The sequence below is a fragment of the Tetrahymena thermophila genome (assembly GCF_000189635.1).
Source record: "Tetrahymena thermophila SB210 genomic scaffold scf_8254617, whole genome shotgun sequence".
In the NCBI taxonomy this organism is placed as follows: Eukaryota; Ciliophora; class Oligohymenophorea; order Hymenostomatida; family Tetrahymenidae; genus Tetrahymena; species Tetrahymena thermophila.
In genome coordinates, this window is record NW_002476387.1 from 177562 (window position 1) to 204602 (window position 27041).

Genomic DNA, 27041 nt, shown 5'->3' on the forward strand with positions numbered 1-27041 from the left:
ATGTTGGCATAAAAGACTAGCAAAGCTGTTTCTAAGATGCTCTTCAAGAATAAGAGCTTTTTTAATTTCAGAACCACTAAGAATCTCTTAGTGCAAAAGGAAAATCCAAGCAATTTATATGTAGAACAGATGTTCGATTAGTGGTCAAAGGATCCAAACAGTGTTCATGAAATGTGGAGAGATTATTTTAGTTAAACCTCTCAATAAATTATTGAACCTACTCTTTCTTCTTCATAAGTTTCTCCTTTTGCTATAGAAAACGCTTCTACAGTTGCTTTCTAAGCATACAACCTCATTAGAAACTATTAGGTTATTGGTCACTCACTTGCTGATATTGATCCTTTGGGTAAATAGCCAAGATTTTTAAACAAAAGCTTGTTTTTATAATTATCTATTAACATCAAGATAAAATCAGCTTAATACGTTGATTTCTGTCAAATTCATTTATTTGTTTTAATCTTATTTGATTAATAAACGAAATTCATTCTTTATCTTTATCATCTAGTGATAAAACTTAAATAAATATGCTAAATATCTTTAAATTCTATTTAACAAATTTCAATTTCTTTTTAACCTATTAAATGTAGAGCTCTAAAACTTTAAGGAATTTGGTAAAAAAATTTTAAAATATGACTACCTTGGTACAAATTTGACTGAAGCTCAAAAGAAGGCAACATTCTCCGTTTCTTAGGGTCCTTGGATTAAAGAAATAGCTGTAAGAAATTCATAAATAACTCTAAATTTAATTTAAAATGGCATTATTGAATTGATAGGATAATATAATGAAAGAATAAATGAATAAATAAATAAATCAATCAATAAGTATATTTCCTATGGATTTTCAAAATTTATTTATTTATTTATTTGAGGCAATATCAAAAATTCTAGAAATATTAAATAAATACTGAATAAATTAATTTAACTATGAAAGTTTTATGCAAATTTGTAATGAATTAACTGTAACTATAAATATAAAATAGCATTTCTTAGAAGGAAAAGACACATGGAGCATTGGCGAAATTATTGAAATTTGCAAAAAAATCTACACTGGAAAGATAGGTTTCGAATACTATCACATCGAAAATGTAGATGAAAAGCTTTGGTTATAAAAGAGAATTGAAGATATTGGTCTTAAACCTTAAAATAATGTAGATCGTAAAAAAACTCTTGAAAGACTTTTAAGAAATGAATAATTCAATCTCTTCTTGAAAAACAGATTCTCTACTTCTAAGCGTTTCGGTATTGAAGGTTGTGATTCTTTCATTTCTGGTTTAGGAGCTCTTGTTGACCATGCTTGTGAAAATGGAGTTTAATCTCTCATTTTAGGTAATAACTATAGCTAAAATGAAGCAGTTAAATATAATTCAAATTTAAAATAAATTAATAGGTATGCCACATAGAGGTCGTCTCAATACATTAGCATGCGTTTTCAATAAAAATCCTGAATAAATTTTTGCTGAATTCCAGGAAATTAGAGATAAGAGTTTAGATGATGCTGAATGGGGTAATTCTGGTGATGTCAAGTATCATCTTGGTTGCACAACTGAAAAGGTCAATCCTAGTGGAAAGAAAATCAAAATGGTAATTTAAAATATTTTATTTGAAGCAAGTATTAAAGAATTTAATAATAAAAATAGAGCATTCTTCCTAATCCTTCTCACTTAGAAACTGTTAACCCCGTAACTATGGGTTGCGTTAGAGCCGTTCAAGATTTCAAGGGTGATTCTACTGGTTTAAAGTAAAAAATTGATTAATTTAATATTTTGATTTATTTAATATTTATAATATTGTTAAATAATTGTAGAACTTTAGGTGTTTTGGTTCATGGTGATTCCTCATTTTCTGGTTAAGGTGTCGTTTACGAATCATTGTAAATGTAAGAATTAGTTGGATACTCTCCAAGAGGTATTGTTCATATTATTGTCAACAACTAAATTGGTTTCACTACCACTCCTGCTGAATATAGAACTGGTTTATATTCAACTGATGTTATGAAGTCAGTCGAATCTCCTATTTTCCACGTTAATGCTGACGAACCTGATTTGGTTGATGCAGTTTTTAGACTTGCTGTTGACTATAGAAACACTTTCCATAAGGATGTTATGGTTGATATTATTGGTTACAGACTTTTTGGTCACAATGAATTGGATGAACCCAGGTAATTTTTCATTTTATATTATAAATAAGCGTTTTTAGCTAAATTAATTTTCAAATTTATTAATAAGATTCACTTAACCTATGATGTATTCCAAAATCGAAAAGATGACTCCTGTTTACTAAAAGTACTCTAAGAGATTATTAGATGAAGGAGTTATTACACAAGCTGAAATTGAGGAATTAGAAAAGCACTATACATAAGCTTTAACCAGATCTTACATGACTTCTAAAGAAGAAAGCTTCAACGTTGCTGATTGGAAAGCTAAGCCTTGGGAAGTAGTTGATGTCATGCAAACTGGTAAGAAACTTTAATAAATAAATTTATATTTACAAAAGTGAAAAGCATTCGAGATATTCATTTTTATTTGCATATAAAATTAGGTGGCATGAAGGGAACTGCTTTTGATTTAAATATGTTAAAGGATATTGGAAAGAAGATTTGTGAAATTCCAACTGATTTTAATATTCATCCTTAATTAAAGAAAATTTTCTAAGCTCGTTAATAATCTGTTGAAACTGGTGAACATATTGATATGGCCACTGCTGAAGCTTTAGCTTTTGCTACTCTTTTAACTGAAGGTTTTAATATCCGTATTAGTGGTCAAGATGTTGAAAGAGGTACTTTCTCTCAAAGACACGCTGTCTTAAATGATTAAGTTAGTGTAAAGAAAATCAAACCTATTTTATAATGCTTGCCTGAAAATCAAAGAAACGACCAACGTTTCACCGTTGTTAACTCCCATTTATCTGAATACGGTGTTTTAGGTTTTGAATATGGTTATTCTATCACAAATCCTAACTGTCTCACTATTTGGGAAGGTCAATTTGGTGACTTTGCTAACGGTGCTTAAATTATCATCGATAACTACCTTGCATCTGGTGAAGCTAAGTGGAACGTATAAACTGGTCTTGTAGTTCTTTTACCTCATGGTATGGATGGCCAAGGTCCTGAACACTCTTCAGGAAGAATGGAAAGATTCCTTTAAATGTGTGATGATGATATTTAATCTGCCATTTCTTAACCTAAAACTAGACAAAGAGGTCAAGGAAGAAAGATTAACTGGTCAGTTATTTGCTGTTCTTTCTCTGCAAATTATTTCCACGCCCTTCGTAGATAAATGCACAGAGATTTCAGAAAGCCATTGATTGCTTTCACTTCTAAGAAACTCCTTAGATTTAAACCTGTAAAAAAAACTCATCTAAAATGAATTTATTAATTAAAAAATTTTAATTTAATCAATAAAGGCTTGCTCAAATATCAAGGAATTCACCGAATTCACTGATAACCCTAATCTATTTAAGAACGTTGTCCCCGAAACTGAAAAGATCGTTGAAAGCTCCTAAGTTAAAAAGGTTGTTATTTGTTCTGGTTAAGTTTATTGGGATCTTGTTGAATACAGATAAGAACACAAGAAGAATGTAATTAATTAATTAAATTTAAAACTTATTTAAAAGATTTATTAAAATTAATGTATTTTGAAATTAGGATATTGCTATAGTAAGAATTGAATAGATTGCTCCCTTCCCTTACGAAGATATTAGAAGTGCTATTCAAAACTATAAAAACGCTGAATTTATTTGGTGCTAAGAAGAACATGAAAACAGCGGTGCCTGGACCTACATTGAACCCAGACTTGAAATAGTAAGAAATTAATTAAAAAATCATAAATTTAAAATATTAAAATATCTTTAAATAAAATAGATTTTAGATGAATTGAAATCCGAAGGATCTATTAAGCACAACAAACTTAATTATATTGGCAGAAAGAGATAAGCTTCTACTGCTACCGGCTCAACCAAGGTTCATAAGCTTGAATTAGAATCTATCTTGAAGAAAATATTCAACTGAATAAAAACAAAATAAACATGACAAATAGCTTTATCTAAAAAAATATTTAAAAGTGGATAGAGTACAAAATACTTAATTTAAATCTAAATAAACTCTTTGAAAAGATTTCTGATAAAATATACTAATATATATTAGAAAGTTTATAAAATATATAAAAATATTAACAAATATGTTAGTACATATGATAGTAGTTCATATCTTTACGAATCTATCTAAGTTTTTCTAACTAATTTAATTCTCTTTATCATTTCATAAATACACACTTAAATCCCTACGTATGTATACAAACTAGTTTAATATAGTATATAATATATATAAGTATAGTTTTAAAAAATAAATCGTTTAATTTTTATCTAAGCAAAAATCTTTAATTTATGAAAGTTTATTAGGCCACTAAAAATTTTTTTCAAACTATAAATGATTTTTAATCTTATTAAAAACCAAATATCAATTAAAATATAAATCAACATTAAATAACAAAGTATTTTTTATTGTTTGTTAAGTACTGCCAATCCTCATAAATTAAGTTTTCAATTAATTATTATATAAAAAAAATTTTTTAAAGTTAAAAAATTTTAATTAAATTGAAGAAATGGTCTGAAAAAATAAATGAATTATAATCAAAATACCCTTTTAATAAATATAAATTTGTTTACCATAAATTAATTGTATTCAAAAATGTTTCTTTAAAATTTTTGTGTTTGTTTGTTTTTTGTAATTTAATTTAAATTAAAGAAATCAATGTTTATTTTAACTTTCATTATTTTAAATTTTATCTTTTTTTGGTTCAGAATTCTACTATCTTTCATTCACATTGCTTTATACTTTTTGTGATGGCTCTTATTTATCTGGAGAATTTTAATCTGCCAAAATTACATATTAAGGGATATTATTTTCCTGCATTAGATTTAAAGAATTCTGGGATTGTTTTATATTATATTATTAACTTTCTCTTCTTGAATAGTTTGAATTAGATTTAATGTTTCCAAAATTTTAACTGAATTGTGTTTCTTAGAATTGCATGTCAGTCTTTTCATCTTTTAAGTTTTTATTTTTCTTCGGATCAATTTTTTATTTGCCATTACCATTATAAATATCATACTAAATAGATTACTTAACAGTAGGTTCATCATCAACTCTTTCTGGATTAAGCAAATTTCTATTTTGTTAATCCACCTGTGTATTTTATTTATATTAAGTTTGATTGAATTGTTTGTCAGTATCAATAGATGATTTTGATTTATCAATTTTATTAGAATTATCCTAAAAATTTTATTATTTATTAATTGTGTAGTTTGAAATAACAATACTTTCATATTTTTCTTAATTACACCTCTCTCCACTTCTTTTACTTTACTTATCATCGTTTTCTTTATATCTATTACTAGCTCTTTTTGTATTACTTCCTGTGTTTCTTCCTTAGATTTAAGCTTAACTATAGTCATTTTCACTAACTTCTATCGTAGTTTCTGTTTTAATTGATTTGTGATTTTTTTCTTCTGTGTTTTTTAAAGGCTAAAAATTTTAATTGCTTTGGTTTAGATACCCTTCAAATTACTTCAATTTATCTAGTTTTATAATTTTAGAATGGGTTGAGATATCACCTTCTGCTCTTTTTTGCTGGAGCACAGACACTTTAGGTGTGTTAGAAAAAATATTTTATTAAAATGAATCAGGACTTCCTTATTTTTAATTCTACAGTCTCTTATTCTTTCTTTAAAAGTAAGGTGCTTATTTGTTTATTAAATCTATTTGTTCATCGTTTTTTCTTGGACTATTTTGATTACTTTTATAAATTTTATTAAATCTTGTCTAGACTGTTAAAGACTCGTTAGAAAGAGGATTTAATCTATATTTATCAGGTATTGGTGATTGATTTTAGCTTTAGCGATTAATGAATAATTAATTTTTATTTTTAGATTGTTCTTATTTACTATCTAAAGTCTGAGATGGTGATTGATTTTAATTTTAACAACTGTTTACTTAAATTGTCTTATTTTATGTTTTGCAGCTATCTTCGTTATAAAAATCATAAACTTATTTATTCTAGCTTTTTTAGATTTAGTTACTTTTAGGACTATTATACTATGTTTAGCAAAAACCTATTGTTTTATTTTTTTTATTAGTTGTCGAAATAGGTAGTTAGTTATTTTAGATGCTCTGAGTGTCATTAGAATTATATATACTGCGATTTTATTTAGCTTTACTGAATCCAGATGATTCCTATGAAAAATTAGCATTTTTTGTTGTTTAATTATCATAAAAATTCGAGTCTTCATCAAATCCTTCATACGATGTTATGTTACAAACTGAATTTTCTTAAAGACTTTTTTCTAAACCTAGAGTATCTTTACGTCTGAATGCTCGTAAAGCTTTTTTATATTAATAATTAGCTGATTATTTTTATTTATCTAGAGATCTCTAAATATTTTCCTTGATTCTTTAAAGTTCTTCTTTTTCAAGCAAAAGTTAATTATACTTTTCATCATCCATACTTATTTTTTATCTTATATTTTATAGTTTCTTTGTTTTGAGAGTTTAGATTCTATCAATATTCTCCCTAGCACTCTCTTGCTTTATCTAGGATTTTATTTGCAATTTCATAAGATCTTATTAAATTTTTTATTGTCTAACTTATTCTGCATATTACTCTTTCAAAAGCATATTCTGATGCTCTTGTTTTCTTTTTTGCTACTTTAAATGTTGTAATTACTAAGTCTTTTGCTAAGCAGACTCCTATCGTTTTTCTAGCTCTTCTTGCATTTACCTTACTCTTTCTTCCTCTTCCATTTCTATTTTTTCTAACCTCTTATCAGCTTCTCTACTTTTTGAAGCAAGCTCAGACTGCCTTTTCTTTTTCATCAACTCATGTCTAGTATTCTGGAAAAAAAAAAAAAATCAAATTTAAAAGTAATAACATAATAATAGATTTACAATAGATTAGTAAATAGAGGCTTATCTAAGCTCGGAATTAGCTCTTCTTTCTTAAAGATAATTATATCTTTAATTGTCAATTTGCTTTTTTCTTTTTGACGATGTTTTATCCTTTTCACCTATTTACTTTTAGATATAAAATTAGTTATGTAAATAAATATCTTTAATTATAATCTACTTCATCTAACATCATTAGGTATATTTGTTTTTCAGCTTTTAACTATTAAATTTTTTCTTCTATTTTTTATCTTTCCTCTTCTGCTTACATGATCTTTTGTTATCTTTCAAATTCTATTTACTTTATAAATTTTTTTTTGGTTTTTAATATTTATTTAACTTTAATAATGTGATTTATTTACTTTTCTCTTTTCCATCACCTACTTAAACTCCTGCTTAGATTTTCTGTTGTAATTTTCAGTTTTACACCTTTGATTATTGTACTGGTTTTCAAGTTTATTAACATAAGTTTGTTATCTTTTAATTTCATTTGTCTATTTTATTTCATTTATTTATTTTAATTTTTCACTAGAAAGTGATTTAACTCTAGCATCATCTTTTTCTTACTATGCAATTATTTATTTAGCTACAGCTAATCTTATTTATTAGTCTGTATCTTTTTTTTAATGAATAGATTTTTATCTCTCCTATTCAATTACTTATTTTTGATTCTGTTTAATTTACTAATTAAGTTAGATTTCTTGAAGCCTTTACTCTGCTAGCAGGTTTTTCTATTAATACATAAATTCAATTTTAAATTTATATGGAAAAGCACAAAATTTACTTATTCTAATTCTTCCCAAAGCATTTATTTATCATACAAAAACTCAATATCCTTTTACTAAAAAGAAGATTTTAGCAATACATAAAACGAAATATTTTTACATTTTTGCTTTTAATGTGCCAAAGTTCTTTTGAGCCTCTTTCTAAAAATGATTCTTAAGTCAATGAAATATTATGTGTTTTAGATCCACTATTAATCTAGAAATTAAAATATATTGAATTAATAACATTTTTAATTAAAAAATAACATAAAATTAATAATTAACTTTATTTGTGGTTATATAACAAGCACTAATTTCTTATAAATAATACAGCCTTAAAATTAATAAATAAATATAAAAATACTATAATGTGTTTTACATGGAAGGTTTGAGAATATCTTGACCTATACTCGTTTTCTTTTTCCTCCTATTTAATGATCTTATTCCTTTCCTATATTTTTTAGCAAAATAATTATAATATTTAATAAAAATTTAACTCTACTTGTGAAACTAATCTAATTTTTTCTTGTCTTTTCATTTCATATTATTAATATCTCTCTTTAATGTAAATATCAGGATCTAAATGCTATTAAGCCTTAAAATTAATGGCTTCTTCTTCAAATTCATTTATCTACTTTATCAAGAATTCCTACTACTTATATCCAAGATTATCAATCGCTTTCAAAGAGCGAGGGCTGAAAATATTTTTATAATAAAATAAAGAAATTAACATAGATTGTTGTTAAAATTTTCGAGCAAATAATTTTATGAAAATCATTAATGGAAAATGGTCAACCTGTTAATCTTTTAAAATTTATTTGGGTCTGGATTAAAGTTTTTTATGCTAACAATATCTTAGTTTTCTACTTTTTGTGGTGTTTGCATGAAAAAAGCGATAGCAGCTTAGCTAGAATAGTAAATATTTACTTAATAAAATTTGATGTAAAAATTATTGATTAATATAAAATTTATACTTTTAAACAGTTGAAAATACTGAATACTCAAATCTCTTAATATAAAAACAACTGAATTTTTTAATACTTTAGCTTTACCATTAACTATTACTTCCAGAATTTACATACTCTGTTATTATTGACCATTCCTCTATTGTTATTAAATATTCAAAATAGAGAAACAGAATAACTCGTGTAATTTATTATTGCCAATGATCTGATTATTAACCATATTATTTAAAATAAATGAAAACACTATAACTAACTATATATCAAATGAAACCCATCACTAATAAATATTTTTATTGAATTTGATGAATATAAAATTTATAAAAATTAGGTAAAACCATATCTTAAAAAATAAGTAAATAATATAATTTATTTAACAATTTAAATTAAATATTATAAAGGCAAAATTTTTTTTTTAAATTGAAAAATGGAATCAAACTGAATTGAGTTTTTTTATTTAAAATAATTTATTAATAAAACTTTGAAATAATCAATAATAAATGTTATTTGAGTTAAAATATTAATTTGAATATTTGATAAATAAATGTAGTATGTTGTAGATGTTTAAATGAAATTTTATGAAGTAATTAATTAATTTATTATTTATTTAAGGAGATTCACCTATTAGTTAAATTATTTTTGTTTTAAAATTTATTATATGATTCTTGTTTGATAAGATATATGTTATGATAGAAGAATTATAAGAAATTAATTTATCTAAAATCAATTATAATACCGCATTGTTTGTTTAGATATCCTTTTTTTTTATTTTGGATTGTATTTTGATCAATAAGATTTCATTAAAGATTATTAAAAGCAAATAAAATTATAGGGAGAAAGAATCAATGAAAGAAAGTGCAATAAATTTTTTGGTTTATTTTGTTTATGCCCTTTCCTGAGAATATTATGATGATACGCATAAATAATTTATGATATAAAAGAAAAAGGAAATTAATTAAAATAAAATACAAATAAAAAGAAAGAAAATTAATTTTAATTAAAATGGCAGATTTTATTAATAAACCTCAAGAAAACGTTTAGAAGATCGTTGAAGCCATCAAATCTGAAGCAGAAGAGAAGGCTGAACAAATTAAAAAGAATGCTGAAGAATAATTTAAGATTCAAAAAAATAATATTGTCAATACTGAAAAGGATAAAATCATTGAAGAATATAAAAAGAGATTAGAAAAGCTCATAGTTGACAGAAGAATGTAATAATTTTATTGAAAAAGAATTGAAAATAATTATATTTTTAAGCAGTAAATTTAACAATTAAGCACATTTATTACTAAAAAAATCTAAAATTATTTTCAAATATCTTAAAATAGTCAACGTTCTGCCAAAATCAATGAATAGAGATTAGAAAAAATGAAAGCTCGTTTTGACTTTATTGAAAAGCTAAAGGGTGAAATTTCTAATAAAATCGTTTAATCCGTTTCAGACCCTAATAAATATAAAAATGTCTTCAAGCAACTTATAATCTAGGTAATCCATTCAGCTAATATCCTTCATGTTTTAACTAAAAAATATAATTGCATTTGAAATAAAATAATCAAATGATAAATATAGCAGCAGATAAAATAGTAATCCTATAATTTAGATTAGCATTAACAAAGACCAATAAGGTTGTTCAAAAAATATTAAAATGTTAGCATTGAAATTTAGGTTAAAAATTTAGCATAATTGAATAAAAAATAAAATGATTCTATGGCAAATATTATATATCGAAATAAATATCAAACTTTGCTAAACACAAGATATATTAATTACTGCTTTTAATTAAGTTATTAGCAATAAAAATCGTCATAGTTAGTGCATAAAAGGATTCAACAAATGCAAGTGAATCAAATATTTAAGATCGATTTTTATAGTGATAAAAAAGTAGAATTATATAAATTTTTATTGTATTATTAGGCCTTGATCAAGTTGATGGAACCTAAGGTTGAGTTAAAAGTAATGAAGAAAGATTTGTAGCTTGCTCGTGAAGTAAAGACAGAATGTGAAAATGAATTCAAGGCAATTGCTAAGAGAGAATGTAATAGAGACTTTAACTGTACTATTATTATAAATGAATACCACTCTCTTGAAGAAGAAAATCCTAAAGTGTAAACAAATTCATCCAAAGCATTTACTTTATCAATATTATTACTATTATTTATTTAGTATTGGAGGTATTGTTCTCACTTGCGATGGTGGTAGAATTTAGGTAAACAACACTTTAAATGCAAGAGTTGATCTTGCTTTCTAAGAATTCCTTCCTGACATCAGAAGAATTCTTTTCCCTTCTATGAAATGAAATGAGGTGAGTTTATAAAAAACAAAAATCCAAATAAAAGTAGCAATCTGAGTAGGCAAAGCGATTATTCAATAAGGATTTTTTAACAGCATATAATAAATAATTGGAAGTGTATTTATTTGCACAATAAATAAATTGTTAATTTAATACACATTAAGACTTTATCAATGAATATTATTAATATATCTATTATTATTTTATATTTGTTTTATTTTTTAATTAAGTACATTCAAAATTGAGAATTTATTAAATATATTCATTCAGACTATCTAAAATTATTTCTTTTCTATCTTATTTATTAAATCAAATAATATTTTAAACTATTCAAAGTCTTTCATTATGTTTTTGATAATAAATTGGAAATTTATTACGATCTAAAATTTACTTTATTTAACTTTAAAAAAGATATTTGAATAAAATATATATTTATAATTGAGGAATTATCTTAAATTGATTAGCATTTAAATTTTCAGTAATTTTTTTATAAATAAAAATATCTCTTTTTAACTTTATTTTTGTTGATTTACTTATTTTTTGATTAAAATGAAAACTATTAAAATAATAAGATACTAATTTTATAATTAAAGATATTTTTTTTAGCTTTTAAGAGAGTAGAAATAATTAATTTTATTTATTTATTTATATACTTTGGATGGAAAGCTTTAAAATACTATTTTATTATTTGTTTGAGTGAAGAAATAAATTAAACTTAAATAAATTTTTGATTTCATATATAGTTTTAGTACTAATAAAGCTATTAATCTTATTGTTGTTGGTAACTTTAATTATACTATAGTTAGTTATATGATTGAATTTGAGACTATTACATTTAACTCCTATTCAAATTACTGTTCTTCATTCTCTATCTTAATTTCTGTTAAAAAAAATTAATACTTTCAATAAAAAATATTTATTTTACTTGTTCGTATTCCTTTTTATGTTTAATTCTCTCTGCCATTTCTTATCTTTTCTTTTCTTCTTCCTTCTTTTTTTTTATTTCAGGCAAAAGCTCATAATTTTTCATTGTTAATTTTTTATAATCTTTCTTATCAACCTATTTATTCATATAAAATATTATTAAATCAAAAGTAAAAAATTTTTTTCTTACTTTTGCTTTCAAGCCATAAATCAACCTATTTAATAGCTCAGGTGGAGGATCTTTGATGCTCTTATTTTTTTAATCATTTTTAAGCTCAAAACTCATATCTAAATTATGAGAATTTTATCTTCCTCTACTCATACTTCCTTAATTTTACCTCGTATTATTGTTATTATTATTTGCAGATAAGTCTCTTCTACGAGTCTATTATAGCAGTTCTTTCCTTATTTGAGCTAATTCTTCTTTTGTTTTTGAAGGTTGCTAAGAGTGGTCTCTAACTTTTTTCTTTCTCTGATCTTCTAATTTATCTAATAACTCTTACTTTCTACTTTTAAAAATGTCTGCCAAGGATTACTTTGATTTGGAAACATCATCAATATTATCTCCTATAGTTTAAAATAGATTAATTTATTTTTTATTTTCGATAAAATATTAATAAAAATAAGTAAAAATTACCATCAAAAACAATATTGTAGGCATTAGCTTAATTATTATTTTAATAATTGGTATCTTCAAATTCATCATGGTTTTCTTCTGAAGGTTTAAAACTTTCCTAATGAGAAAATGTGGGTGGTTTATATTGTTAAAACTATTTTTTAATATGTTCTCTATCATCTTTCTAATGAGATGATAAACTTCTTCCCTTTTAATTTTAAGTTTCATTTTTCTATTCAAATATATTGTTTAGTGTTTGCTTAGGTTACAAATTGCTATTATTAGCAAAAGGAGAAGTGCTTGCTTATATTTCCTTTCGAGAATAATTCCTTTTTAAATTGCTTTGTGTTTGTTTTTAAGAATTTTTAGGGTCTTCTTAATTTTCATTATCCCAGTTTATTGTCCATTGTTAAGGAGATTTCTTCTCTTAAGGTTGTTTAGACATCTAATAAGATTCTTAAAATTCATTTTGTTCATTTTTTTAATATTTATTCTATTCTGATTATTTATTTTGAGGTATATCCCATCTTTTAGGGCTTCTAATATTCTATTAAGTTTAGCTGCCATTGCTATAAATAGGTCTTACTTACTCTGCGAAATCAGAATCTCCTTCTTTTTGAAATAATTTTTATTTATTTGATGGAGAATACTCCTTTTTGGAAGGAGGGATATTTTTTTAATTGGATTTTTCTAAGTATTTTTTAAAATCTTATTTAAATCTATGCTTAATATCTTCTATTTCTTCCTATTCTTCGTTTCTGAAATTAATCATTCCTTGAGGAGTTTCCACTTCATTTAAATTTAAATGTTGTTACTTACTAGAATTGTATGTAGAATCATCTCCCCATCTTTTTCTTTATGTATTAGGTTTAGAAATACCTTAAGTAATAACATTATTTGACTCTTACTATGCATGATTTGAGTAAGCTATTTAATTTTTTCCTTTTTACTCTTTTTCAAGTACATCATTCACGTGTTTAACATTTTACATTAAGTCCTTGGTTGATTTGGTTTTTTATTTATTGGAATCAATTTAATTGCATGAATTTTAAAAATTTTTGATATAGTGTTGTATTTCAGAGAGCTCCTTACTAACTATTTCATCAGTAGAAGTTTATTAAATTGAATTCTAAGAATTTTCGTATTGCTCTTTAGCAATTTTGCTAAGTTTTCTTTCTCTCTAAAGGTTTTTTATTGTAACTTCTTGCTTATAGATAATATCATCCATTATTTTAGAAAATTTTTAGAAACTTTATTTATTATGATGATCTTTAATTTCTTAACTTGAGTTATCATACACATTTAATTAGCTTTTACTTCTAGGCAAATTTTTTTATTCATTATGCTATTATTGTTTATTGTTATTAATAAATTGTTCATTATAAGCATTTTAGTTTGTTTCTGCTGCTTAGTTTTAGTTAGGGAGACCGTATGTACTTTATATTTATTTCTAGCTTAATGAGGAGTTAAGTTTTTTTTTAGAATAATCTAATATTTGGTCTAGTCTTCTCGACATAGTATCTTACTTCTCTGAGATATCTTTTAATTTGTCTTCAACTAATTTGGCAGGGCTTTAAATTAAATTATTATCTTAAAGATTTAAAATTTAAGTATTGCTCATAGATCTTGGTAAAGTTCCTTAGAGAATATCTTCAGATAATAACTATGTATTTAATTATTAATTCAATTTGAGACTTTAATTAGTTTGATTAAATTGCTCCTAAGCTTGAAGTAAATTTAAAAGCAATTATTAGTTTATAGGGTTAATTAACTATAATAAATTAGAATCTAAAACATTTTAGGATTTTTATTATTGCATTTACTGCTAAAGCAAGTAGTTAATTTATTACATGTTGGATTATGATCCTTATCCTGTTTAATTTTTCAAATAATCACTCTAAGATAAACCAAAGTTATTTACACCTAGTAAAGATTATTAATTTGCATTGTTCTTGCTTATTGTGTTAACCATTTACTAAGCTTAAACTTATAATAGTTGGGAAATCAGATTTTATATTAATAAATTTTACTAAGAAATAATATTGTTAACATCAGATTAAACAGGCTGCTATTATAATTTGCTATTCTATTGAATTTGCTAAATTTGCTACAAATTATTTTATTAGAACTAATTAATATTGTTTTAGCTTCTATTTTGTTGTCTCATTTTTCTGAGAGTGTTTTCTTCAGAAATTTTCTATAAATCAAGTTCTAAGCTTTAGTGTGCTGAATGGGCGTTTTGAATTAATTAATTTATAAAGAGCTACTACTAATTTTATTGAAACTACTATTATAAATTACTTGAAGGATGTTATGAATCATTCAGTAGCTTTTCTTTATTGTTCCTTTAGCTGGTTTATTCAAATTAAATTTATTTCTAAAAACCTATACTTTAATTAGACTAATCAGTCAAATTGTATTCATGCATTATTTATTAACTTTGCTTGTTAGGCTATTTTTTTATTTACTAACTTTATTCAAATATTTAGCTGTTATCTCTACTTTAAGAACCTTCTTAAAAGTAATTATTTTTTTTTATTTCTCTTTACAGCGATTTTTCTGTACCTTCAAATTGCAATCTTTGCCTGATTGATTTATCTTAATAAGAATAAGAATTAGGGTCAATAGAGTTACTTCTTTCATAATAATTGTATTCTAAATTGTTTTATTTCTAATCTCTTTGAGTTTAAGGATGCTAATAGTCGTGCTAGCTTTGACTTCTGCTCCTATCTTAATTTTGTTATTCAGTGCTATCATCGTAGTCTATATAATTACTCTTTGAAAGAAATCCCTTACCCTTTGTGTCATTATATGAGTTCTATAAATATGAATTATCTTAATTATTGCTTTTCTTAATGTTGCTGTTATCTCTGCTATGCATGTGCTTTCTCATATTCCAAAATTGATTCGCCTGCTATGAATTATTGCCAAAATCCATATTTTTATTAGAACTTCTTTAGCTGTGTCTTCCTTCTTCAAAACTCTAGTTACCTTAATAAAGAATATCTTCATATGAAAGTTCACACTCACTATTGTCTTATTTATTTTAACTATTTTAAGATTTATCATTGTCATAGTATTATCGATCTGAGACTTTAGGATTATATCTCTATGAATAAGGACTTGCATCTAAGTAATTATCTTTCTTTTTATAATATTTTTCATAGATGCCATCTATTGCTTAATCTTAAGTTTATTCAATTAATTTTAATTTTTTTTAAGAGTGCTAATGTAAGTTTTCTTTATGGAAAGCATTAACTTTATTTTGATAGTCTTAAGAGTCATCGTGATAAAGCAGTTGCTATCTTGAACCTTATTTATTCCTAAACTATCCTCTTTCATTCTCGTAAGCATCTGCTCTTTTTTAAAATAAGACATTAATCAAAATAATTTCTTAATTCTTCTTACTTCTAATAATTCCTCTAAGAGCTCTATTCGACATTAGAAACCTACTCTAAATAATTTATTTAAATATTTAAGATATATTTAATTAAAATTCAATTTACTTTTGTATTAATTTTATGGCTTATTTTGATATTGCTATTATAAATAAACATTTTCTGGATAATCCAAATATTTTTCTTAGTATTCACTCTCATTCATTTAATCTTTGTACTCATAATTTTCTCTATTCGTTTAATTCTTTTTTTTAAACTAAGTTAAAATCAAAAAATAAATGATTTATTTATTTATTACAATATTAGATTGCTTCTAATTTTATAGCCAATTTTATTTATCACTTTAGGGACTATATTCTCCATATTCATAGTTTTTTATATCGTAAACATTGTATTACTGACTTTGCTTAGCGCTTTTCTTCTATGAATATTGCTTTTGATAATTTAAAAATATGTATTTCTTAACTTAAAAGTTAGCGTAATTTACATTTTGAGCATAATATTTTTCATTCTTGTGGTTGCTATCTTTTTTTAATTTTTTATGATCTTCCCTAGCTTGCAAGTAGCTTATATTTTTCATTACAGGTTGCCTTAAAAAAATATTAATCTTAAAAATAATACTCTTTTCATATTTAAATTAACTACTCATTTTTATTATAGTTCTTATTGTTAGAATATGCCTTTTCTGATTGATCAATTCTATCAAAATATTGATTAAGCTTTTGCTGAACGACCTTTTTATATAATTCTCCTGGAGTTTGATTATTATTATTATTAGCCTTTGTTGTAAAATAAAGGTTTAGCATTATTAGATTAACATTTGAATTTATAATTTACAATTTAGATATCTCTTGAGTTTTTGTAATCAAAATCATTTTACAAAGTCATAATTTTTTTCTTTTGCTATGGTGAAGCTAATTAAGAAGAATTTTTTTTGTTCATCTTTCTCCCTATTTTATTTTATAAAAGCAATAACACAGCCTTTTAGGCTTCCTTTTTAAATAATAAGAAATTTTTAATCCTTTTAAATTAAAAAATAAACTTTTCAAACTTGATTATCAATCAAAAAATATTTATTTTTTAAAATCACAAATTTACAATTTGAATATATCTTTTATAGTTAATTATTCTAATCAAATAAAATATCATTCATTATTTTATTTGTTTAATTGTATTTAATTTATTTCAGTAAACAAAAAATGTTAAAATTATTTCAACTGATTTATTTTAATATAAAAACAAATAGAATTTCTTTTGAACCAAAGAAATTTTTATTTAATTAAGCAGTGAAAATATTTATCAAGTTAATTATTTTCTAAAATTTTTTGCTTTTAATCCTTATTTTTTAGTAAAAAAACTCATCTTCTTTATGATGTTTGAAGTAAAAAAAACATCTTTTGTTAAAAATACTATTTATTTAATCAAAGAGAATAGAAAAAGTAAATTATTATTTCATTCATATTTTATCAAAATAAAATAAGTGGAGAACCCTCAAGAAACGATTAAGAGGAATTAAAGATAAAAGAAATAATTATCTGTTCATATAATTTCTATCAATCAAGAGAAAAAATACTATTTATATAAAATAGTAAATGATAAATTATTAATATATTTATCCAATTTTTAATAGGAATTTTATTAGAAAAAAAGTAGATGATTATCTTGATTGAGTAAAATAGATATTTAATGAAAATACGAATCAGTTAACTACAAATATTTATTTATTTACACTTTTTAAATTTATAAATTTTAATTATATTTATATTATATTTTATTATAAATAAGTACAGTTAATTTACTCACTCTCTACCAGTTATTAATTTGTCTTTATCAAATAATTCAATTGATTTCATTTATCTTTTATTAATAATTCAAAAGTATTTTTCAGTTATACTCACTCAATACTGATTGACTGAATAATTGAATAAAGTATTATCCTTTCTAATTCTTATAAATATTAATTAAGTATTCATTTTTATAGTTGATAATTTAAAATATAATTTCATCTATTTTCAATCAACTATAAAAAATTTAATTTATCATTAATTTTTTGAACTAATTGCAACTCGGTTTTTTAATTTAAGACTTTGTCTTCCAATATGGATAGAATGTTTTCTATTAATCCCAAATATATCACTAGAATTAAGCTTGCTTACTTAGGGAGATTCACTACTTTCGTTGTAAAAGCTTAAATTGTTATGTGATAAATTCATACTTTTTTACTTTTAAAGAGGTCTTTTTGTCTGAGTTATATCACTCATATTCAAAATATCAATGTTTTCTTCTTAGAACAATTACTTTTAGTGAGGAGGTTTTTAATTTCCGTTTTAATATTTATGATTTCCATATAAATTCTCACTTATATTATCATCTTCATAATCATCGTAATTAGAATTTTCTATTCTACTTAAATCGATATCAGCTAGATTTTGATCTAAAACCTCTGAGAACTTTGAAGAATTGCTCATATAACTTTAATTCCTGTATGAAAAATTTAAATTAATATGTATAAAACAAATTATTAGTTAATTTATTAATTAATTACAATCTATTCGAAGGAGTTATCTCTTATTAATTGAAGTAGCTGTTGTAAGGCTTGAAAATGCTCTATGGAGTTTTTTCGCCATAATAACTTGAATTTAAACCATTTTTATACATTTTCATTTTATCTCTTCTGCTAGATCCTCTGTTCTCGAATGGTAAAATTGAAGAAATTGGACTCCTAATTTCCTCATCATGTTTACTTTAAATTCCTAATTCTTCTATTAAATTAAGAGGAATAATTGTGTCTGACTAGGTTTAGATTTTATAAAAGCTGTCAAAGTCGTTAACATTTTTTTCAACAGCACACCTTTAGTTCATAACCTTAAATTTGTTAAGTTTAGCACTAAATTGCTATATGCTTTCTTATATTTACCTATCTTATCTATATTTATTTTAAAAAAGAAGAAAGTAAATCAAATGAATCAATTTATTTATAATAAATGTGTTACTTTTCAAATTCATTTATTTCTTTGTTGAGATTATTTAAAAACAACTCCTCTTATTATTCATCATAAGACTTCGTAAATAGCTAGTCATCATTATATGATTTATCGTCAATATCTACTAAGCTGTCATGATCTCTTGACATCTAATATTGGCTTTCGTTAAGTATATTAAAGTCATTTACATTAATTCCTTTCAGCCTTTAACTTATCTCTTATAGAATATTTCTGCTTTATTAATTTTCTAAGTAAAGTTTTGAGTACTGCTTTTCAAACTCCACAAATAAATTTTCAAACTTTTTAATTTTAAGCTTGTTGTTAATACATTCAATATAACGACAGCCAGTACTATCTTCACTATTTCTAGCAGCTTCTTCATCTTCTGTAGAAATCTAAAAGTCATTTTAGTTTTTCATCATTGGAGAGGTCTAAGTCTCTGCAAGTACTTTCTATACATCTCTCATTATTTTTTTTTCCTATTCTTTGTAAATTCGTATTTTTAATTAAGAATTAAATTAAATAAAATATATATTACAAATTTCTTATTCTTATTGATAATATTTAGAAGAGAGTTTTTAGATTGTTTGTTCTATTTCTTAAATCATTTGATCACTTGGTTTTGCCAGTTATTAATTAAGAAACTGAATTTCTTTGTTCAGCTTCATTATTTATTCTTCTGAGGAGTTCTTAAGTGAATCATATCTCATTTTGTAGCTCATAAGCTCTTAATATTGCTTAGCTAATATACTTTGATCAATACCCATTGATGTTTATTTGCTTTATTATCCGATATCATTTCTAGATTTTAAATTATTTGACTACCCATTTTTTAGAGTATCTTTGTTATTTTTATTTATTTATTCTATTGTATTTGCAGAAGTAGCTGTTAAATTTTAGCTAATTAAATCTAGATTATTTGCTTAATCTTGGCTATATTATTTTTTTAAATTAAATATCTGGTTGATCAGCATTTCATTTTCCTATTTTAATTTTTATATTTGTTCAAGAAGCTACTCTTCAGTGTAAACTATTTTAACAGCAAGTTCATTTTATATTTTTTTTGCTTCTCTTGCAAATCTTAAGGTTTAAATTGTTTCCTCTTGAAATCTATCTGAAAATCTAGCAGCACATATCAAAGTAGTTTTAGAGTTACCTCCTAAACTTTCTTTTAAAATACGCGTGAGCTTAGATTCTCTAAAAGGAACCTTTTTATTTATTAAAGAGATTTTTAAAATATAATATTATTTGGGTGTTTACATGCTTTTTCTCGTTCTTATCTTGCGCTTTAGAAAGATGAGTTATACATTTAGCTAAAGTAAGTAGACTTGTATTTATATTTTTAGTTTCTTATAGCCTATTCTTATGATTTGATTAAAGTTTTTCACTTCCAGCAAGATCTACTATGCAAAGACGAGATAAAATTTAGGTCTAATCTAACTAAATTTATTCTAGATTCAACATAAAAATAGTATGAGATCTGCTTGATCTACTGTTATCTTGAGTTATACAAACTTTTCTATTGGCTAAGCCTTTTTAAAGGCATTTCATAATCTCTTTGTAAGAATTAACAGGCTCTTCAACCATATTCTAAATGACTATCCCCTTTTTAGGACATTCTTAAATCTTTTGAAAATAAAATAGAATTTATCTCCTATTTAAATTTTTTATTCTAAAATAAATAAATATTTTAAAAGCAAATTTATTTTATTTTTTAGAGAATCACTGATATATATTGACTGATTTTTACTTTCAATCTAATCTCTACTTAATTTTAATCATAAATATTTTACTATTGGCTTTTTACTTGCTTGGTTTTATCCACTCCTACTCAGCATATCAGTTAGTTCTTCATTATAAACTTCTAAGTAACTGCATCTTAATTAATACTTTATTCCTTTCTCATGCGCTTTTTCTAGTTCATCATAAATTGTTTATATACTTCTAGGTAAAATCCCATACTTTTCTTTTTATTCAAAGCTATCTTGAAAGTTGCTTTTTAATATCTTAGATTCTATCGACTCATCACCAACAATTGTGAATGTTTTTCCACTTCCTGTTGATCCATAAGCAAGAATTGTGCTATTATATCCTTTTAAACTTAAATTTTAGTTATTAGAAGTTAGTTTGATAATAAATCTGTTTGTTTTTATATAAAAATCAATAAATTTAGCTTACAATGCTATTACATTATCTTTGGCATAACTTTCATAAAAAAATTTTTGATCTTCTTTGTCAGTAACTGCATCATATGTAAAAAATTTAGTTTTTTATTAAATATTAGGATCTATAGATACTCCCCTTATCGAGCCTCTATGGGTGAGTGTTTAGCTTTTTCTTAAGTTTTCGTTTCTTTTAATTGTGACTGATTTACCATCTTCTTTAATTTAAATGCTCTATTATAGATAAATAGTTTTAATTTCATAAATTTGTTATCCTATATTAGTGCTCATTTAAAAAATTAATTTCAATTAATGTGTGTAGATTTTACATCAATATCCTTGGAGTCATTTGTTCTAAATCTGACGACAACCTTAATTTTTTCATTAGAATCGCTACAATTTATAGGATGGAAATCTATAAATGGTAGCAGTTTTGTTTCCGTTTACATACAAATTTAAGATTTGATTTTTTTAATTTATGAATAAATATATCTTTTGTAAAAAAGCAATATATATTAAAATTCAATATTTTATATTATGAGTCAATACAATTATCAACTCTGTTATTTATTATTAATTCTAATACAAGCAAAATTCTAATGCAAACATAAACACCATTAAAATTTACTATCCAATTTATCATTTTGCTATGTAATTTTAATCTTTCTTCACTGAAAAATTGTAAAAACCTAAATACTAGCCTTTTTGTGAAAGTTTTATGTTAGGTCATTTAATTTTATGAAAATTTAATTTGTAAATATTAATTTAAAAAGTTGTTCATTTTTTTTAAATTAACTCACAAAAGTATACCAGAAATTGTTTTGAATTTCTCGTTCAAAATTACGTTTTAATTTTTAAATATTTAAGCTTGGTTAAAATTAATTACTTAATTAATTAATTGATGATAATAATTGTTTCAAAAGTAAATTATTACGAACTAAAGAATATTCATATTGAAATTTTAAAAAGAGTTATGAAAATATTTTCATAATATAACCATAAACTACTTAAATTGTATTTATGTGTTAAAAAATACATTTTAAACCTTAAATAAAATAAGATTTTATTTAATAATAACTAGGATTTAATATAAAAATCTGTATGAAAGAGAATCTCATATAGATGTATAAGATATTTTAATTCATAAATAAATTAATAAATAGTATTCAAGTTAATTTAACAATTTGTTTTAAATTTAACAAAAAATAAAATTTTTAATGACAAATTTTCTTAATTATCTTATTTACATATTTAAAAATAAAATTTTTAAAATTAACATAAATAATGTTTTAATTTATTTCGCTTATATTTTTAAAAAATGGTAAATTTAACGAACTTTTAATTTCCAGCTTAAATTATATATTTCTTTATTTATTAAAAGATAGATGTTGATTAAAAAATATTAATTTTTTTTATAATTTGCAAACAATAAGTATAGATTATTACATTTCATAGAAAAAACTATACATACATATATGATTTCGCAATATAAAACTTAAGATTAATTTAAAAGCACTGTAATACACGCTTTTATAAAAAACAAACTCAATTCCAAAACAAAAATAAAATGAACTCGCCAAGAAAGAAAGCTAGCAGTGAGTAGGATAAATGCTTAAACAATAAAAAGAATAAGCTAAAAATTTGTTTCTTAATTTTTGTAGGTCTTATCATACTTTCTTTAATTTATGGAGTGTATTCTCTTCTAAATTTATTGTTGCCAGGGGTTATATCAATGCTTGTAATGTTAATTCATAAATTAATTAGTCTATCTTTATAATTTAATCAACATGCAAATAAAATGGAATTTTTTAATTAATAATTATTAAGGTGATTCTGTTGCTTTTTTTTTATGCTTTGAAAGTTTTAATTCGAATAATGCTATTTCCTGGATCTGTGAAGCTTATGCAAAGATCAACTGAATATAATTACATGATTAATAGAGCTAAAATAATGCATTCAAAAATCTAGCTTGTTTTAAGTATAATTGAAAGCATAGAGTCTTAAAACATTTTCTTGCTTATGGATTATAGCGGAAATGACTTATAATCTGTATATGATCGCGTTACTACCATGATAAAATCATATTAAAAACTAGAAGAAAAGAAAATAATAAGTAGTTATTAAGCAGATTTTTATGAAGCTTTGAAAAAACTTCAAGAATAATGCTAAAAGACTATAATTACTACTGACTGTACAAATTTCACGTTTTGGGATTTGATAAGTAATAATGATCATCTAACAAATATTAAAAATTAGGGTAAATTTTTGGTTTTTTTACTCAAAAAATAATTTCTTCCTTTTATTATTTTTAGGGTATGTTGTACACTTCTAAAGTAAATCACAGGTTAGCGATCTAAAAACCATAGTTATGGAAACTATTGTAAATTTTTTAAATTTTGATTCATTAATCTGATAATTAACAATATTTCTAATTCATTATCAGGAAAAATTTGATTCAATTATCTTCAGTGACAAATTAAGTTTTAAATAGAAGTGGAACAAATGGTTTAAAAATGACTCTTTTGGATCTCTAGATTATGTAAGATAATTCAAATAAAATTAAACAAACAAACCATTCAATTTTATGTTAGTATAAAGCAGAATTACAAACTACTTATAAGACAAAAGAAATTATCATAAACACTAAAGATAACTCTAAGCTTGATTGGTAAACTTCAAATTAAAATGTTCAATTTGTAATTCATTTATTTTAATTTACTAATATTTAGTTTACTCATATACGGTGATAAGTAAACAAACGAAAATAATGAAACACAGTAAAAATAGCCTGAAGATTTTCTTTTTCTTTAAGAAGGCACACCAACTATAATATTCTCAAATCCTAATGCAGGCTTTTACGAATTTTCCAAATATTCTGTAAAATTAACCAATTAATTATTTATATTTTATCATAAAAATTATTTTTTCAGAATGAGTGGGTAGATTTTTACTTCAAAAAAGGAATAAATACACTTGTATGGAATTATAGAGGATACGGAAAATCTTAGGGAACACCTTCTCCAGCTGTAAAAAATTTTATTCTAGATTAATTTATTGATTTCATCTTCAATAAAGGCCGCTTTTAGTGATGCTGAAAAAATTGTTGATTACTTGAGAGAACATGAAAAGGTAGGATTATTAGGATCTCATGGATAAAGTCTTGGAGGTATGGTGGCATGTCATATTGCAGCTAAAAAAAATTTGGACTTTCTCTGTGCAGATAGAACTTTTTCTTGTGTATCTGACATTGCTTATTACTCAATGCCCTCATTTTTCAAGCAAATTGTCAGATTGTTGACAAGTTATGATGTTTGGTCACCAATCAATTATTATAAAGCAAACTGCTACAAAATACTTGCTTATGATCCAAAAGATAATATAATCATTTACATGTCATCTTTAAAGAACGGAGTGTCAAAGCAAATTGCACAAAGCATGTTTTTAAAGAATTTTTAAAACTAGCTGTACCACTAAGAGTAAAATGAAAGTCTCCTTAAAAATACTAAAGGTTACTGTATGAAAACTTGGAATGATGACACTACTGTCTCATAGGTTACTAGTATATGGTTGAATGAAAAAGATTAAAAAGATTTATATGGAGCATTCTCTAGAGTGACTAAAGCAATCAAAATCGTTTTGGATAAAAAGAGCATTCAATCAAGCTAAGATAGCAATAATTCAAAATAAAATCAAAAATCAAAAACACAGAATTAAAATACTCCATATAAAACAAGAAATAATATAGGATTTATGCAAAAATAATCTCAAAGCGACCTGAATAGTACTCTTGATTATAGCAACATTTTGAATGGTAGTTTGCTTGTTGATAATATAAAAGATGAAGAGAATAAATCTTCACTTTCCAACTCTAAATAGAACCAATCTCTACATATTTCTAATTCAGAGTATAACTGCTATCCATCTAATATGGAACAACGAGATATCTGTGAGCTCTAAGATTTAGAGAGTCAAAATAAAGGAATTCAACCATCCTCACCAAAAAACAATAATAACGATATTTCTTTAAGCCAACAACCATCTTGCAAAAAATAAATTATTCCTTTTGACGAAGCTAGCAATTCTGGTTACATAAATCTGATTACAAATGAGCATAAATAGAATAAAGAATTTTCTAAATTAATGAAGAGTATATTTACAATTTTAGATTCATTTGACGCCGGAGGTCTTTCATTGCTTGATGTTTTTTACCTATACACAAATAAATATTCATTCTAAATATTCCAAGTAATTAAATTTTAATTTTAAAATATTGAATAAATGAATTATTTATTAAATCTATTAATATAGCTTTTTATACTAAATCTTAATATATGGGGTTCTTATCTTCCATTGACTTAGATCATTAGGAAAAACATGATTGGGATATTACCTAAAAAATATGCAATTGTAAAACATCTTCGTAATATTTATTTAAGTTTAAAAATTATTTTTTCAACTAGGCGAAAGTGAAAGAAATGATAAGAAAATTAGAAACCCTTTCTAAAAATCATTAAGAAATACAAGGAATTAATGAAGAAATTTAATCTAATGTAAAATATTTCAAATTTTAAATAAGAAAAATGGTAATTTAAAACTTTTATTAAAGATAATAGCTGATTTAAACACAATAGTTGCAAAATTAAAAATACTCAAAGAAAAGTTACAATAAAATTAGATTGCATAAAGTAACGATAAACTCTTAGAAGCTATAAATTAAAATAAAGATATTTAAATTATGAATGATGGTGATAGTAGTAAGTCTTAAGAGCCAAGCACAAGCTCAAATCCCTACTCTTTAAGTAGTGGATAAAACACTCCTAAAAAAGTTAAGTAAGACAATGAAGGAGAATCTAAAATTTATTAAAACTTAAAAGAAGAATCATAACCATCATAGTTAATAGAACATTCTGATATAAACAAAATTATTGGTAACTTACTACCACTTTAATGTGGTCATAATGGATTCTACTCTAATTTTGAAGTCTAGTTATTTGAGTTCCATTTAAAAAATGCAGGGTTTTTAAAAAACTGAAATTAAATAGAAATCTAATTTTTGTAAATTTATTTATTTAAATGTAATATTTAAAAATATTATATCTTTATTGTGCTTTTATAACCATCAAAAACTCCATCACCTAAAATCAAATTTATTATTATTTATTCCATATTTTATTTAAAAAGTAATAGTGAATAGCATATTTTATTCTTACTTTTAAAATATTCAAAATATGAATTTTATTTTTTTTAATTATTTATAAATGAATTTTTATTTCTAAACTGAAACAATTTATTTAAATGATTATTTTTTTTAATGTATATAAAAAAACACATAAATAATAGTATAAAGTAAAAATTAGAGAATTTGGATTATATAAATTTAAAAATAATGAACAAATTTTAATTTATTTATTTTTGGAAATAAAAAAATCTTTTGAATTAGCCTTTATATAAAATTTTGATATTTAAAATAATAAAGGAAATTTTGAATTAATAATAAAAGGAAATTTTGAGTTTAGTAAGCATAAATATAATCAATCAATAAAATGTTAAGAAATAAAACTGTTTAGAGTAAAATTAAATTCAATACAAAATAGATTTTATAATACTTATATATACAAAAGAGGATGAGAATTAAATAGAAATATTATCTTTAAAATTATTAATATATTTAAAGAATAAGAAGAAATAAATTCTGCTTTTTATTCCTATTTAATTGTTTATTTTAGATTACTTTATTAAAAATAAAATATTTTTATTTAAATCTTTTTTAATTTTGATTAATTTGTTTTTGCTTAATTATAATGTAATCAAGTGCTATGTTTATTACTTTATTTATTTATTTATTTTTGTTGGTTTGTTTGTTTGATTTTTTGTGTTTGACTAATAGATTTAGAAATCCTAATAAGGTTTTTATTGTTTTATTTAAAAGTGTAATATAATTATTTTTGTTGCTTATTTTAAGTTTATTAAATATTAATTCTAGAAAAAACTTCATCAAAAACAA

The 27041-nt window shown here is 23.6% G+C and overlaps 6 protein-coding genes across 6 annotated transcripts; 3 read left to right on the top strand and 3 right to left on the bottom strand. All coding sequences in view use genetic code 6, as the record gives it.

The window, feature by feature from the left end:
- TTHERM_00193640 (oxoglutarate dehydrogenase (succinyl-transferring), E1 component) lies at positions 1-4006 on the top strand (the record flags this gene model as incomplete). The annotated part of the gene is made up of 11 exons (XM_001017117.1): positions 1-346; positions 588-715; positions 981-1326; positions 1388-1581; positions 1638-1738; positions 1805-2158; positions 2226-2455; positions 2539-3341; positions 3403-3576; positions 3644-3799; positions 3860-4006. 11 exons carry the CDS (start codon positions 1-3, stop codon positions 4004-4006), a joined length of 2979 nt encoding a protein of 992 aa, XP_001017117.1.
- Positions 4007-4744: 738 nt separating this feature from the next.
- On the bottom strand, positions 4745-8479 carry TTHERM_00193650 (endo-1,4-beta-xylanase xylA, putative; the record flags this gene model as incomplete). Its single annotated transcript, XM_001017118.2, has 8 exons — positions 4745-6886; positions 6941-7066; positions 7119-7238; positions 7300-7668; positions 7722-7778; positions 7823-7918; positions 8081-8152; positions 8204-8479. The coding sequence occupies 8 exons, from the start codon at positions 8477-8479 to the stop codon at positions 4745-4747; spliced, it is 3258 nt and encodes a 1085-aa protein (XP_001017118.2).
- A 1186-nt stretch (positions 8480-9665) lies between these two features.
- On the top strand, positions 9666-10959 carry TTHERM_00193660 (vacuolar ATP synthase subunit E; the record flags this gene model as incomplete). Its single annotated transcript, XM_001017119.3, has 4 exons — positions 9666-9874; positions 9992-10148; positions 10578-10768; positions 10827-10959. 4 exons carry the CDS (start codon positions 9666-9668, stop codon positions 10957-10959), a joined length of 690 nt encoding a protein of 229 aa, XP_001017119.1.
- Positions 10960-11686: 727 nt separating this feature from the next.
- TTHERM_00193670 (endo-1,4-beta-xylanase xylA, putative) lies at positions 11687-16833 on the bottom strand (the record flags this gene model as incomplete). Its single annotated transcript, XM_001017120.2, has 10 exons — positions 11687-11833; positions 11879-12013; positions 12068-12444; positions 12515-15852; positions 15902-15947; positions 16000-16135; positions 16190-16324; positions 16379-16481; positions 16537-16670; positions 16729-16833. The coding sequence occupies 10 exons, from the start codon at positions 16831-16833 to the stop codon at positions 11687-11689; spliced, it is 4656 nt and encodes a 1551-aa protein (XP_001017120.2).
- Positions 16834-17930: 1097 nt separating this feature from the next.
- TTHERM_00193680 (kinesin motor catalytic domain protein) lies at positions 17931-21486 on the bottom strand (the record flags this gene model as incomplete). The annotated part of the gene is made up of 8 exons (XM_001017121.3): positions 17931-18372; positions 18437-18817; positions 18885-19359; positions 19414-20083; positions 20136-20501; positions 20669-20975; positions 21054-21271; positions 21367-21486. The coding sequence occupies 8 exons, from the start codon at positions 21484-21486 to the stop codon at positions 17931-17933; spliced, it is 2979 nt and encodes a 992-aa protein (XP_001017121.2).
- Positions 21487-22473: 987 nt separating this feature from the next.
- TTHERM_00193690 (alpha/beta superfamily hydrolase) lies at positions 22474-26178 on the top strand. The gene is made up of 11 exons (XM_001017122.2): positions 22474-22775; positions 22865-23294; positions 23350-23417; positions 23481-23576; positions 23629-23705; positions 23767-23914; positions 23968-24063; positions 24113-25282; positions 25346-25444; positions 25498-25587; positions 25644-26178. The coding sequence occupies exons 1-11, from the start codon at positions 22605-22607 to the stop codon at positions 26067-26069; spliced, it is 2871 nt and encodes a 956-aa protein (XP_001017122.2). The 5' UTR covers positions 22474-22604; the 3' UTR covers positions 26070-26178.
- Positions 26179-27041: the final 863 nt, after the last annotated feature.